Source organism: Aricia agestis, chromosome 12 (genome assembly GCF_905147365.1).
Source record: "Aricia agestis chromosome 12, ilAriAges1.1, whole genome shotgun sequence".
Lineage (NCBI taxonomy): Eukaryota > Metazoa > Arthropoda > Insecta > Lepidoptera > Lycaenidae > Aricia > Aricia agestis.
In genome coordinates, this window is record NC_056417.1 from 11,550,671 (window position 1) to 11,564,910 (window position 14,240).

At 43.2% G+C, this 14,240-nt stretch overlaps 1 protein-coding gene and 1 long non-coding RNA gene across 2 annotated transcripts; both read left to right on the forward strand.

The window, feature by feature from the left end:
- The first annotated feature begins 3,162 nt into the window (after positions 1 to 3,162).
- Positions 3,163 to 12,896, forward strand: LOC121732637. The gene is made up of 3 exons (XR_006036411.1): positions 3,163 to 3,231; positions 4,436 to 4,437; positions 12,886 to 12,896. It is a non-coding gene; the product is annotated as an uncharacterized LOC121732637 (long non-coding RNA).
- Positions 4,132 to 9,547, forward strand: LOC121732632 (facilitated trehalose transporter Tret1-like). Its single transcript, XM_042122582.1, has 9 exons — positions 4,132 to 4,265; positions 4,592 to 4,637; positions 4,791 to 4,888; positions 5,706 to 5,840; positions 6,041 to 6,124; positions 6,532 to 6,804; positions 7,751 to 7,871; positions 8,492 to 8,626; positions 8,876 to 9,547. Exons 2-9 carry the CDS (start codon positions 4,595 to 4,597, stop codon positions 9,451 to 9,453), a joined length of 1,467 nt encoding a protein of 488 aa, XP_041978516.1. The 5' UTR covers positions 4,132 to 4,265; positions 4,592 to 4,594; the 3' UTR covers positions 9,454 to 9,547.
- Positions 12,897 to 14,240: the final 1,344 nt, after the last annotated feature.

Here is a 14,240-nt window from a genome sequence, read left to right on the forward strand (position 1 = left end):
CCTCAGGACGTATGAGGTTGATGTAGCGCTAGTCAGCGAGACTCACCTCACTCCCCATGATCGCCTGGCCATCCCGGGCTTCCACACCTACCGGCAGGACTACGTGGACGCTGCCATTTCCTGTCGAGGGCTTGCCGTCCTCGTCAGACGTAGCCTGCTGCACCAGCGGCTCCCGGACCCGGACATAGAGTCCCTCTATGCGCTCGGCATCGAGCTCATGCTCGGCACCACTCCTGTCCATCTGTACGCGTGCTACAAGCCCCCGCAGATGCGGTTGAATACCTCCGAGATCCACCGGCTCCTATCGGAAGAGCCGACTGTGATCGCGGGGGACCTCAACTGCAAGCACCCGGGCTGGGGCTCGCGTACATCCAACTGTGACGGCACGCGTCTCTTTACTGACGCCGAGAGCGTCGGGTACAGCGTGGTGGGCACCTATGGGCCTACCCATTATCCCGAGTGCCCCACCCATTCCCCGGATGTGCTGGACATCGCGATCACGCATCGCCTCCCGGGGAACTTCGAACAGGAGGTCCTCGAGGAGGCCCTCGGATCCGACCACCTCCCAGTGCTGGCGACCATTAGCGCCGCGCCCGTGGTTTTACCACCGCCGCCGCCACGTCCAGCCCGTGACTGGGAGGTGTTTTCCCAGCACCTCCACGACTCTACCCCCAATTTTCCGGTGGTCTGCGCGTCAGACGTGGAGGACCTGACGCAGCAGATCACCGCCTCCATCACCGCTGCCATGGAAGCGGCCTCACAGCCGGCCACTGGCCGCAGCCAGAGGCGCTATGCTTTGCCGCGCCACATTGCCGCTCTTATCCAGGATAAGAAGCGGCTGCGCAGGCGCTGGCAAGCAACCCGCTGCCCCCGGTTGAAAGCCGACCTAAATCGCCTCACCGAACAAGTGAAGAGTGCGCTACAGGAGCATAATGCCGCCGACTGGTCCCGGCGCATTATGGACGCCGGTGAAGACTGGCACTCTCTGCACCGCCTTTGTCGTACCCTGACCCACACCACCGCTCCGACGAGACCCCTGCTTCACCCTGACGGTAACTTGAGGTACCGAGCCGAGGACCGAGCCGAGATCCACGCGGCCCACCTGGAGAGGCAGTTTTCACCCCTGCCCACCACGGCGGTAGAGCATATAGCCACGATCTCCGAGGAGGTAAGATCCTTCCTTGAATCCCCTCCTTCTCCCACTGATACCCCCAACTTTTCCTTCTCGCCTAGAGAGGTTAAGAAGGTCCTGTCCAAGCTCAAATCCCGCAAAGCTCCCGGTGCCGACGGAATACCTAATTCCGCCCTCCGGCACCTTCCTTTCCGCACCGTGGCCGCCCTCACCCGCCTATATAACGGGATCCTGAGGACCGGCCATTTTCCCTCCTCCTGGAAGATGGGGCTAGTCATCACCATCCCGAAGCAGCATAAAAACCTGCGCCTGCCTGAGGGATATCGCCCCATCACTCTCCTTTCCACGCTCTCGAAAGTCTTCGAGATCGTGCTCCTAAAGCACCTTAACCCCTACCTTCCTCCTCGGAGAGAACAGTTCGGCTTCCGCTCCCAGCTGAGCACCACCCTTCAGCTGGTCCGAGTGGTCCACCATCTCACCGCCGCCGCCAACAGGAAGAACTCCAGTGTGGCCGTTTTCCTGGACATGCAGAAGGCTTTCGACTCGGTCTGGCATGACGGCCTCATTTACAAGCTCAAGGAAGCAGGGCTGCCAGGTTTCCTCGTCCGGGTTGTGGCCTCCTTCCTCTCAGGAAGGACCTTTAAGGTCAGAGTCGACGGAGCCCTCTCCACTGAGCACCCAATCACCGCTGGAGTACCACAAGGTGGAGTCCTATCCCCAGGGCTCTACAATTTCTACTCCAGCGATGTCCCAGCAGATCCGGGGACCATTACCGCCCTGTACGCTGATGACACGGCGTACATCGCGACATCCCTGTCGCTCTCGCATGCCGCCATCAAACTCCAGAGGACGCTGGACCTCCTCCCTGACTGGCTGAGCAAATGGAGACTGTCAGTTAACGCTGCCAAGTCCCAGGCGCTCGCCGTGTCCACGAGGAGGGTCACACTGGCCCCTCTGAAGATTGGCGACAGCGACATCCCTTGGCGCAACACCGCCAGATATCTTGGGGTGACCATTGATCGTCACCTCAACATGGGAGAGCAGTGCAGGCTGGCCGTCGCCAGTGCCAGAGCCGCCGCCTCCCAGCTCCGCCCCCTGTTTGCTGCCCCTGCGGTGCCCCTGAACATGCGACTGGCGCTCTATAAAACCTACGTCCGGTCCCGCCTTACGTACGCGGCCCCAGCGTGGTACCAGCTGCTGCCTGTGACGCGACGCAAGTTGCTCCAGCGGCAGCAAAACCGCGTGCTGCGCCGCGTCGTCGGTGCGCCGCGCTATGTGCGCAATGCCACCATAGCCAGGGACCTGCGTGTGGAGAGCGTCGAGGAGTATGTCGCCAGGCTGTCCACCAACCTCTTTTCCCGAGCGGATGCCTCGAGCCTGGTCGAGTTGGAGGACCTGGCTCCTTGGCACGCTCGGCCACCTGACCGCCGCCTGCTGCCCCGGGACTCCACCTTCGACGAGGGTGGAAACCTACGTCGCCTACAGCCACGCCGTCACAGAAGAGGAGGAGCAGTGCGGACGAGCGCCACTGCGCCCCGCACCACCCCAACATCTTCTTGATGGGGCAACCCATCGCCCACCCCCCTCCGCGCCGGGATAACCCCGGCGCGGCCCCCTTTTCAACGTGACACCAGGGGCCTGGCGAGTGGCAGCCCTATTGCCATTGCCGCCGACCCCTCGGTGTCCTTTCCCCCCCGGCATCACAAGCCAGGGCCTCGGGAACTATTTTCTCCCGCTTTTCCCTTTCCCAACTCGGTCTGGCCCACAGAGTAGTGGAGAGACGGCGCGCGTGGGAGTGGTCCCATACACGCTATCTCCGCCCCCGGGCGGGGACCCTCGTGCGCCGCCGGGACCCTACCTGTCCCGGCCGAGTTCGGCTTTTCCGGCCACAGGACATCTCCTGGTCGTCCCAGGCCCCTGGGTTTTCCCCGCGTTACCGCGGGGTTTTCTTTACCCAAAAAAACAGTTAATATTTCTGCGCATCCCGGTACTCATACCGGGTGCGTATTAACAATATAGGACCTCCACATGTAGAGGGGCTTAGCCCCTGGTCATGTTTCCCCACCCAGGCCCACATCCAGGGCCAGGTGTGAGACGACGTACGATTCGGATAACCATAAAGTAAAATTACCTTTACCGATAGGTAATATTAACTCTATGCTTTTAACTTAACTTTAAAAGTTTAAAATGTGGCAAACGTTAAATTAACTAAAGAGTAAAGGGAAATTGCTTGTGTAGGTATATAAATGAACAAAAAGACGAAATTAACGAACACTGGAAAAAATAACCATAATTTTTTCATATTAATAATACAAAAATCTCACCAAAATAAATAATAATACCAGGGTAAAATACGAGTCATTAGAATTTTTCAGTACAGGGACATTTTACACTTTGATCGTAAAAATAAAAGTTTGTGGCTTTGATACGACGTACATAATGAATTACAATATATTTGAAAACAACAACACTTACAAATTACAATACCTACCAATTACCAAATCTCAATCAAACTTTGCTTGTCCAACTACTGATTTTGGGTGTCCCAACTACTGTAATTCCGTCCCATGACTGTGATTTACCTACCATTCAGTTTTTACCAAAAAATCAATATAAACTGAAAAACCATCGCATTTTTATGTTTGCTTATCTTAAGCTAGATAATTTATGAACACAAATATAAAATCTTTTTCTATTTCAAGTGAAGTATTTAATGTTTTACAGCTAATTTCTGTAAAAAAAATCCTTAGCTGTCCAATTAAAACGTAGTGATTATATTCTCTTTGTGTCCAATGACTGGTAGTTTACTTTACGGCATAATAATAAATATTAATTTACCTACATTCTCATTTCACGTAAAAGCAAGAAGAAGAAAAATACCTCGCATGGACATTGACATTTGCCTGAAGTTCCTTCCAAAATTCAAATTCACGAATTTCTAGTATTTGTAAACAAATATGTTATTTATTAAAATATTTTGAGTGTTCAATAAATTAAAGCCTCTATAGAAATCAGAAACTATTTATCCTTATGGAATATACTAATTATACTACAACGAAGGTGTCAGTCTATAGTTTTCTGTATATTACAAATAATTTGTTTTTTAAATTTATCTTTGCCGGTTGCTAATTCGGTAAGTAATATAATAATTTATAAAAAAAATGTATAAAAATGTTTTACTTATAATATTATAATAATAGCCGGGAGAACTGAGAAGTAATTACAATGTAAAGGAAGTATCCACGTGGAAGTACCTATCATGTTTTGCTGACGCGCGCGCATTGTTCATTCTTCCATTCATAGTTGTACCAATAATGATAACAAAACCACTTTTGCAGTCAAGGGCTTAAGCTATTAGTGTATTTGAATTTTGAGTTTACTGTCGACCCCTACTTTCAGTCGGCCAAAGCTACATTCCTAATTTAACTATTGCTGATTGTTTTCTTTTTTAAATTTTAGACCATGGAAAAGGGTGTACTAGTGCAGTACGGTGTGGCTTTATCAGGTAAATAAGTAAGAATTAAAATATTTTAAAGTACTTAACAATATAAAAGACATATTATGAAGTTATGGCTTTGTGCCTCGTGTTATTATATATATTTTTTTGTTCTTATAGCTAGAACTTTTATCTGATCTTTCAATAATTGATTAATTTCAGTTTCACTGATAACTGTAACCATGGGTGTTACATCGGGGTGGGCCACACCCATCGCTACAAAGCTTAAAGCCAATCAAACAAGCATTGATATCACCGAGGTAATATTCATACAATTTATAAGGAAACTTTATATTATTCCTTTCCAATAATATCACAGAAATGTTATTCAACTCTTGTTGTTTTGTGTGGGTAGTTCTTCTGTTATTATTATTACACTAGCTATCGGCTGACTGAGCTTTCTCGGTATTCGTTAAAACATGAATAAAATGACATTTTCTAAAAATGATTCCTAGCTAGATCGATTTATCGCCCCTGAAATCTAAATTTCATGAAAATCGTTGGAGCTGATTCCGAGATTCCAATTATATATATACATATATACAAGAATTGCTCGTTTAAAGATACAAGATAAGATAAGATACACCTACACATTATTCAGGATCCATAATGTATTTTCATTTCTGTGTAAAGATCTAATAACAGTTGACGTGGAAGAGCCATGCGTCGGCACGAATGGGCCGGCTCGACCGGAGAAATACCACATGCTCACAGAAAACCGGCCTGAAAGAGCCCTTGCGCTGTATTTCGCCGAGTGAGTGAGTTTACCGGAGGCCCAATCCCCAACCCTTTTCCCTTCCCTACCCTGAGCTCCTATTTCCTTCCCTACCCTCCCCTATTACCCTATTCCCTCTTAAAAGTCCAGCAAGTTCTTGAAAGTCCTGCAGCTCTTCTGATGCTGCGAGTGTCCAAGGGCGATGGAAGTTGCTGTCCATCAGGTGACCTGTTTGCTCGTTTGCCCCCTTACATAAAAAAAAGAATAATCAACTGATTTTATCAAAAATGCTTTAATTTTTTCTTTAATTCTTAAAATATTTTAATATTATGGTGTAAAAGTTATAATCATATTTTTTTCAGGATCAGCTAGGATGGGTTTTTGGTATGCCACCAATAGGGTTCACTATTGGAAGCTTGGTAACTGGATTTTTCCCTGACCAAATAGGAAGAAAAAAAACATTATTGTCTACTGCTGCCCCATTTTTTTGTGGAATGGTAAATTTTAAAGGTACTTAGTAGATAAAACAGAAAAATATAACCAAACTAGATGTGTTGGCTGTAGTTGTTTGCTGTTGGTTGGTTGGTTTTCCACTATATCCATATTCTGTCGTTCAGTGGTTATTGGTTCAGTGGTTTAAGAAGGAAAAGGTGACAGACAGACATAAGACATTTATAATGGTTTTTCTTTTTTGTAGGTATTAGCAATAACGGCAAAACAAGGTTGGATGCTCTGTATAATGACGCTGCTATGGGGGTTTGGTACAGGAATGGCTTCTACTGTAAGTATTAATTCATTAAATTTAAAAAATCATGCACTGAGTACATGTGACAGAAGTAAACCATTTTTTTTTTAATTACTAAAATCGAGATGCTAAGCCTTTGGTCTGACGTGACCTTAAAACTTAAAGGTGAGACTGCACTACGCCTACGCGACACTTTAGTTGTATGAAACGTGACGACGTGAAGTGTCGCGTCGCGTCGCTGCCGCGTAGTGTCGCGTAGTGCTGTCTCGCCTATACTCTTAAAGTGACTTTTCGATCTTTTACGCGGCTAGCTGCGAGTCGCGAAAAAAAACAAATAAAATGCCACTTTATGATATAGGTCATAGACTATAGGTATCATCAGTGGCGGGGCAAGAAAAAATAATAATAATACCTATTTAGTGTTAATAATTATGGTTTTTCAGGTCCTCATGACATACATAGCCGAGATAGCTGACAAGAGCTTAAGAGCTACATTGTCAGTTATAACAAGAGTCGGTTTCAATCTTGGCACATTTCTAATGATGCTCTGCGGCCCGTTTATATTGTATGAAACACTGAACTACACAATATTTGCGCTACCAATTTTTATTTTCTTCGGTTGTCTATGGATACCAGAGTCACCATATTATTTTTTAAAAGAAGGACATGTTCAAAGAGCAAGAAGGGAGCTAATTAAATTGCGCAACAATCCAGAGGCAAGTGTGTTTTTTACATAAGAGTATAATCTATATAAAATTCTCGTGCCACAATGTTAGATAGCGTACTCCTCCGAAACGGCTTTACTGATTTTAACCAAATTTTATATGCATATTCAGTGAGTCTGAGAATCGGCTACTGGGTACCTTATATATTGATAAGTGCATTTGTTGAATAAATAATAGTAAATTATTACAACTCGAGACTGACGGCGACTATTGTTTGTGCGACGGGATAGCGATGGACGTTGCCATGGTGACATACTTATTTAGCCAATTCAATAAAATAATACGGGCGAAATATTTTATATGGCCAAGAAACGTTTGCCGGGACAGCTAGTATAAGTCTAAAAAAACAATTTGCTAAAATAATATGTGCTCTGTATTTACAACGACTTTAAGAGGATTCCACACCGCCATTTTTTCCATACAAACGTTGTCCCCTGTTTCCTCCCTGGATAATGCTAGTAGAGTTATAATTTTTTTCCTGAATATCTACGGCCACTAATACAATGTCCCTATGTTTTCTTTTTTTTCATTATTTAATTATTAAATAAGATATGAACGTTCAGAAAACAGATTTGGATAGATTATACAAAAAAAGCAAAACATAGGAACACAGCTCCAGCCTTTTTTTAATCTTTAATGAAAAAATTACTTAAATCGGTTAAGTTTTGGAGAAGGAATCAGGGGACAACGAATCGTTGATTTTCTGGATTTTCTGCAGTTGTCTCTATCGCGTTCTGCGGTATAGGCTTGAGGTAAGGGAGACAGCTATAGATATTACACGTACTTTTTTTTCATTTCTCTAGCCGCTGTGGTATCCTCTTAAGGCTGGATTCATATGCGCCCGCGCGAACGCGCCGCTACACCGCGCACTATCACAAGCATTTATAGCAAGTAGTAGTAGAAATCCCGGCTTGAAATCTTAAACTTATGATTTCAGGTCGTAGAAGCAGAGTTGGAAACAATAAAAGCCGGTGTAAACAAGGACATGCAACGGTCCAGCACTCCCAAAGAGCTGTTCACAGGACCCCAATATAGAAAAGCTATTATTATAGCCGCTGGTAATTTTTGATCCGCAATTACGACCCCGAAAACACTATTCAGTTATTTTAACTCGATAGTTATATTTTTCGAAATTATGAATCTTTCTGGGCTTTTCAGTTTTCACCAAATATCTGTTACACTTATTGAGTTACCATCATTAAATAACTTGCACTACTACAGTCACACACTTTATAAAATAATGGCTAAAGGAAATATTAGTATTTCCTTTAGCGGTGCGTTCGACGCGTACGGCGCGTACGTATGATAAAATATGAGCGATCAGCTTTATGGTCATCGCATATTACACCGACTCCACTCCAACCCAACTCACAGAATGGCATTGAATTCTCAGCTTTATTTATTTATTTATTTAATATGGCGTCGAATCGATGTAAACTGTAATGTGCGATGAGCTTTTTTTTTATTCAATTTTTTTACGAGGCTTAAAATGCACTTGGCATCTATGCCAGCCTCATAATATTATTAAAAATTAAACTGCGACGCACGCTGCGATGAGCTTTAAGGTGTTGTGCCATATTAAAAATTCTAAACTTGAAACATTTTTTATCATCCAACAAAGTCTTTTTTGTAATATTAACTGTTTTTATTACTTTGTTCACATATTTTTTTACTTTAGGTCTCAAAGTGGCTCAAATTTTGACCGGTGCTTTGGCGATACAACAATACCTGGGGACGATTATTGGCGAGAGCAAATCTGACATCAAGCCGTCCACTGCCATGGTCATATTCGGAGCTGTCAAGTTTGTTGTGTGTAAGTGATAAGTATACACTATACATGTTGTAACAAAACTAAGTGATAATAATACCTTAGGGCCAGGCCACAACAACGTTGTATCGCAAAAACAACCTTTGAAAAGCAATGTATTTTTTGCGATGCGACGCCGCAACGCAGTGTTGTGGTCTAGCCCTTAGGGTGTGATAAAATAATGTATAGCTTATTTATTGTAAAAATTTTTTACTAGGACGAGATGGCAAATACTTAGAACCATTTTTCTTTCAGCCATAACGTCTACGGTGCTCGCTGATAGAGTGGGGCGGCGGCCGCTCCTGGTCTACTCGTTCTTCGGCAACGGAATATCTCTAGCATCCGTAGGCACATACTTTTCCCTCCAAAACGTCGTCCATGTCAATGATAATATATTAAAAATATTCGGATTCATACCATTGACGGGTATAGTAGTATCCAACGTCGTATCTACTCTAGGCTTCAACTCCATAATCGGTATAATCCAAGCGGAAATCTTTCCGTTGAATGTTAGAAATGTAGCGATGGTATCACTAAACATTTTCGGCGGTTTCCTTGGGTTTTCCGTGTCCAAGGGATTCCAAATGGTCAAAAATAGCTTCGGTATATCGAGCGCTTTTTGGACGTTCACAGTTATATCGATTTTGAGCGCGCTGTTCTCGTATTTTTTCGTCCCTGAGACCAAAGGGAAGAGTTTGGAGGAGATACAATGTATTTTAGCGGGGAAAGTTAGTAGTGAGATTTCAGAAGTGAATGTAGATTTGGTACAACCAAAAGATGTTGAAATGAAGGAGCTAGTGAATGGTGAGGAATTGGATAAACCAAAAAGTTAAATCTAAGAGTTAAGACTGTAATCTATTATGTTATGGTGCCATGATCTAAAACTCTTTAGTATTTAGGATATAAAATTGAGATTTATTACTTTTAGAAAAAAAAAGCTTTTATTTTTGTATTAATTTTTGTAAGTACGTAAACGCTTTTTTCTATAATTAAGTATCTACTTAAAAATATTATTTTTATTATTATTTCTGTTTTTATGACTGATCTCAGCTAGATTTCGGAAATCCTAGGTTTTTACTTCATATCCAAAGAAAATATATCGCTGAGGGACTTTTATAAAAGGCCTCTACTAGGTAATTTATTCGTCGTTCCTATTTTTTATTCATTAACCACTAAACCTTAAAAAAGTAAAAAATAAATTATGTAAGTGATAGCTAAAGCTGTTTTGCTATATTGAAAATGATTTTAATATTGTTATTGGCAATCACAGTTATTAAAGGCTCAAAATTTTGATACTATAATATTCCATGTTAATTGTTATTGTTAATTTGTAAGTTGTAAGTTAGTTAGTAAGTTAGCTTGTAAGTTGTAAGTTTATGTACTTAAAGTACCTACTAATATTATATTTTATATTTTTATACGTAATAAATGTTGCTACATTCAAAGTTCTTGTTTAAATTATAATATTGATAAATGTATAAAAAATAATTATTGCCTGCACCCTACAAATAATAAAAACTAAGGAAACGTAACGCCCATGCTATTACCGTTTTAAATTTGGTTCCTTTCGAACTGTCATGTAACGTCAGCCCTTATACCGCTCAAGGCTAAGGTACACTTTTTTGACAAGTATTGTGGAGCATGTTTTTTGACGGAGTTACTTTTCCTTAGTTTTTATTATTCGTAGCCTGCACCCTTACTCCCTTCGAAACTGATTTGATTTCGATAACAAGTTCGATCCACTGTTGATTTTGATTTTGCTTTGATCGTGATCCATACTCCAGAACAAACTCGATTAGGGTAACACCGCGACCAAAGGTCTTAATTCTGATTGGTTCCAAATTGAGCCACCGCAAGATGGTGCGCTAGTGTAGATGTTGGGAGTACCAGAGGGCCTAAACAAGCGGCAAGCGATTATCGTAACCGCCAACGCCACAAAATGTACTAGCGAAGCGATGACTTATGTCAAATCGCATACATTTTGTTAGCGTTTACGATAATCGCTTGCCACTTGTCTACTAGGGCAGATCTTACCGAGATCAAGTTGAATCGATTTTCGATCATGTATTGGGCTGTTGTTTAGTAGCATTTGCCCGCAGCTCCGCTGGCTAATTTTAATTAAGTATTAAGGTTTGAGCGCCAGATATACTATAAGGCCTCAGCCTCGAAATCAGCGGGTAGCGCGGTGAGCGGCGCTCGGCGTACTAGGCGGCTTCCCGCGGCGCCGCCGCTGCTCCCGCCCCGCTGCCCGCAGATTTCGAGGCTGCGGCCTAGTATATCTGGCGCTCAAACTTTAATCCTCTATTTGAACACTCTAGGGTTGCTCGCCACCCCCGCTCCGCTCCCGCTTTCGCTTCCACTCCCGCTCCCGCTTTTGCTTCTGCTCCCGCTTCGGCACGAATGGGCCGGTCAGCTCGGATCAATATCACGGCCTTACAGAAAACCGGTGAGTGAGAGAGACTGAGGGAAGGCCAAACGCGACTCGTATTTATGGACCAAAAATGAATACTCGCGTCTTGTGACCTGATCGAAAATTCGTGTGACGGAGAGAGTAGTGGCGCGGCGTAAGTGAGAAAGTAACATCTTTCAACCGCAAAATATATGCCTATTTCTGGTTTTTCGTAAGTTTGTATGAAGGTATGTGTCACTTCTGCCAGTATTCTCGGAGTGCAACTGTATGTAATGCGGGCTTCACACTCGCGGCGCGAATTGCGGCCGCGATTCACAGATGCAATGCGCCGTGAACACGACGCGAACAGCCTGGATACGGCCCTCTACACTCGCAATCTTCGCATATTTACGTTCGCGCATTTGAGAAAAATGGACGTTGAAGTCACTGTTGCTGCTGCTCTGACAATGTGTGCGACAGCGAATAAAAGCGAGTGTGGATGATGTTCGCGTTCGTGCTTCGCGAGCCCTTTGTCGCGGGCCAAAAATCGCGAACGCGAAGCCGCGAAACCCTCCACACTCGCGGTTTTCGCGGGCTTTCGCGCCGCGATTGTGGAGCCCGCATAACGATTTATTAGACGCGTCGTGCTGTCATTTTACATTTTCTTGTCATCTCATCTTGATATGATGCCGCCAAACCTGGACCCGCTTGTTCGCGCGGACACATATAAATCCAGCCTAAGATCTATATTACCAACATCCTACGCATTTTAATTATGGATGAATTTTGACCAAAGGCGAAACTATAGTTTTAATATTAATACACTTATCTACATTAAAATATCTTCATAATTCCACAAATAGCAGGATATTGCAAGATTAATATTTTGTTTTAATATTTATAATCTCCGGGATGGCATTGATCTGATTAGCAACTACAGGCCGTTCGTTATTGCGCGTACTATAAATAATAATAATAATAATAATTTTTATTTCGGATCACAACAAAAATCCATAGTGTTAGTAAATAATATAATTGAGACTTAAACTATGTTAGTTCATCACATTATCAAATAACAATAGCAACAATTTGTGTATTAGGAATGGTGAGGCGTTGGAACTTTTAATGAGCCTATTCCTATTTAACGTGAACCTCTATCCAATGCCTTACCAAACTATTAAGATTATCAGTTAATACCCTTAGAATGCTGTTATAACTACTTCTGACACGCTGCATCAATGACGCCACTCTTTTTCTTATTATGGCGTTAAAGCCATCAGTGCGCATTTCTGCAAACATGCCTGAGGCACTAAAGTACCTTGGTAGTCCTAACAGCATTCTAAAGATATTATTGTATTGAACACGAAGAGCATTTATCGCTCGCTGGGTGTAGCTCGCCCATAGATTGCATGTGTAAAAGGACTGGCAGTAAGCTTTATATAAAGTCACTTTTACCTCATCAGAGCATCTTGCAAATCTACGAGCTAACATGTTCCCACGCACGGCCAACGCTCTTCGCTCCCTCTCAATGTCTACATCGTCAACAAGCGTATCAGTTACCCAATGACCCAGGTATTTAAATTTATGGACTCTAGCAAGTGGAACTTCATTAAGAAACACGGGTGGTATTGTGCTAACTTTATGTTCACGGGGTTGGAAAACAAGTAGTTCACTTTTCTTACAGTTATACCTGAGTCCTTGGGCCTCGGCATACGCTTGACACTTGCCTAGCAGTTTTCTGAGGCCACTGACCGAGGGACTGAGCAGCACCATGTCATCAGCATAACTAATGTTGTTTAGCATCACTCCGCCCATGGAACAACCGACATTAGTGTTGCTCAGCTCCTCGATCAGCTTATTTATGTAAAGGTTGAAGAGACGAGGAGAAGTTGATCCACCCTGTCTAACTCCACACCTTAATTTGTACATGTTAGAGAGAGCCCCAGACCACTTTACAGCATTTTCCTGGTTCTTGTACCAATAATCAAAAATATTAATAACCTCAATTGGAAGATCCGTTTCATCCAGCAACTTGTTGCGTAGTATCTCATAGGACACCATATCGAAAGCCTTTGAAAGGTCCAGAAAACATGCATATACTGGAGTGCTTCTATCGGTGTAGTATTTGACAGTCTGCTTGAGAGACAGAATTGCAGTTTCTGTAGATAGTCCTGCTCTGAAGCCAAATTGGGCATCGTGCAACTTAAGATGCTTGTCTAGATATTGATCAAGCAGACTGTCTAGGACCTTTGCGATTGTTGTGGCTAGCGATAGCTTTACTGGAGGAACCTCCAGTTTTATTTTTGATTATTGGTACAACAACCGTCTTCATACAATCGCCAGGTAAATAAGTGTGCCTAATGCAAAGGGTGTAAAACAAAGACAGAACCCTTGGTAAGTGTGAGCCAGCGTATCTCAGATGCTCAATGCTAATTCCATCATGACCTGGAGATTTACCCTTCGTCATAGCGCGTATTGTGTTAAGACACTTCTTTCGCAGTAAAACGTATCGGGTGAGCAGATGTCCGGCTGGGCGAGTGGTTATTAGACTCGAGCGGCTGAGACACACAGTTTGGCCTGGATAAGGGCTCTATCAAAAAGTTCTCCCTAAACATATTGGCAATACCAGCTGGCTCTTGTATGCCTTCAACATTGAGAGGAATGCACGGCCTTGGATTGAGCTTATTGGTTTGCCTCCAAAAAGATTTAAAGTTCTTTTTCGTGTGATGTGATGCCAGAATATCCATTTTTATTTTCTCTTGATTATTCTGACACCACCTCAGTTTAGACTTAAATATACCATACATATATATTAATATATGTACCTATATAAAATTCTCGTGTCGTGATGTTTGTTGTCATATTATGACATATCTTTAAAGAAGAAGGATAATCCTTCTTTATAAAAAACAAGTACTTATTAAAAATTCAAAATTGTAACTGGGTACGGTATATTAATCCTTATTAGTATCGGGGTGATTGCCGTAATCTATCAACAGATCCACTTGGCTTTACCAAAGCATTTTTTTGTATGTCAGACAGTAAGGATGGCGTTCGGAAGTATGCCATATTCTTATATTATTTTTTTATTATCTTTTGAGGTACATCACTTTGCTGTAGGACGAGGGGTAATTTTCTATGGGCAGTAATCCGTCTTCTTTTGTACCCTTATCGGGTCTGAGAATCGACCAACACCTATTGGCAGGTATTGCACGCATCAATATTATCACG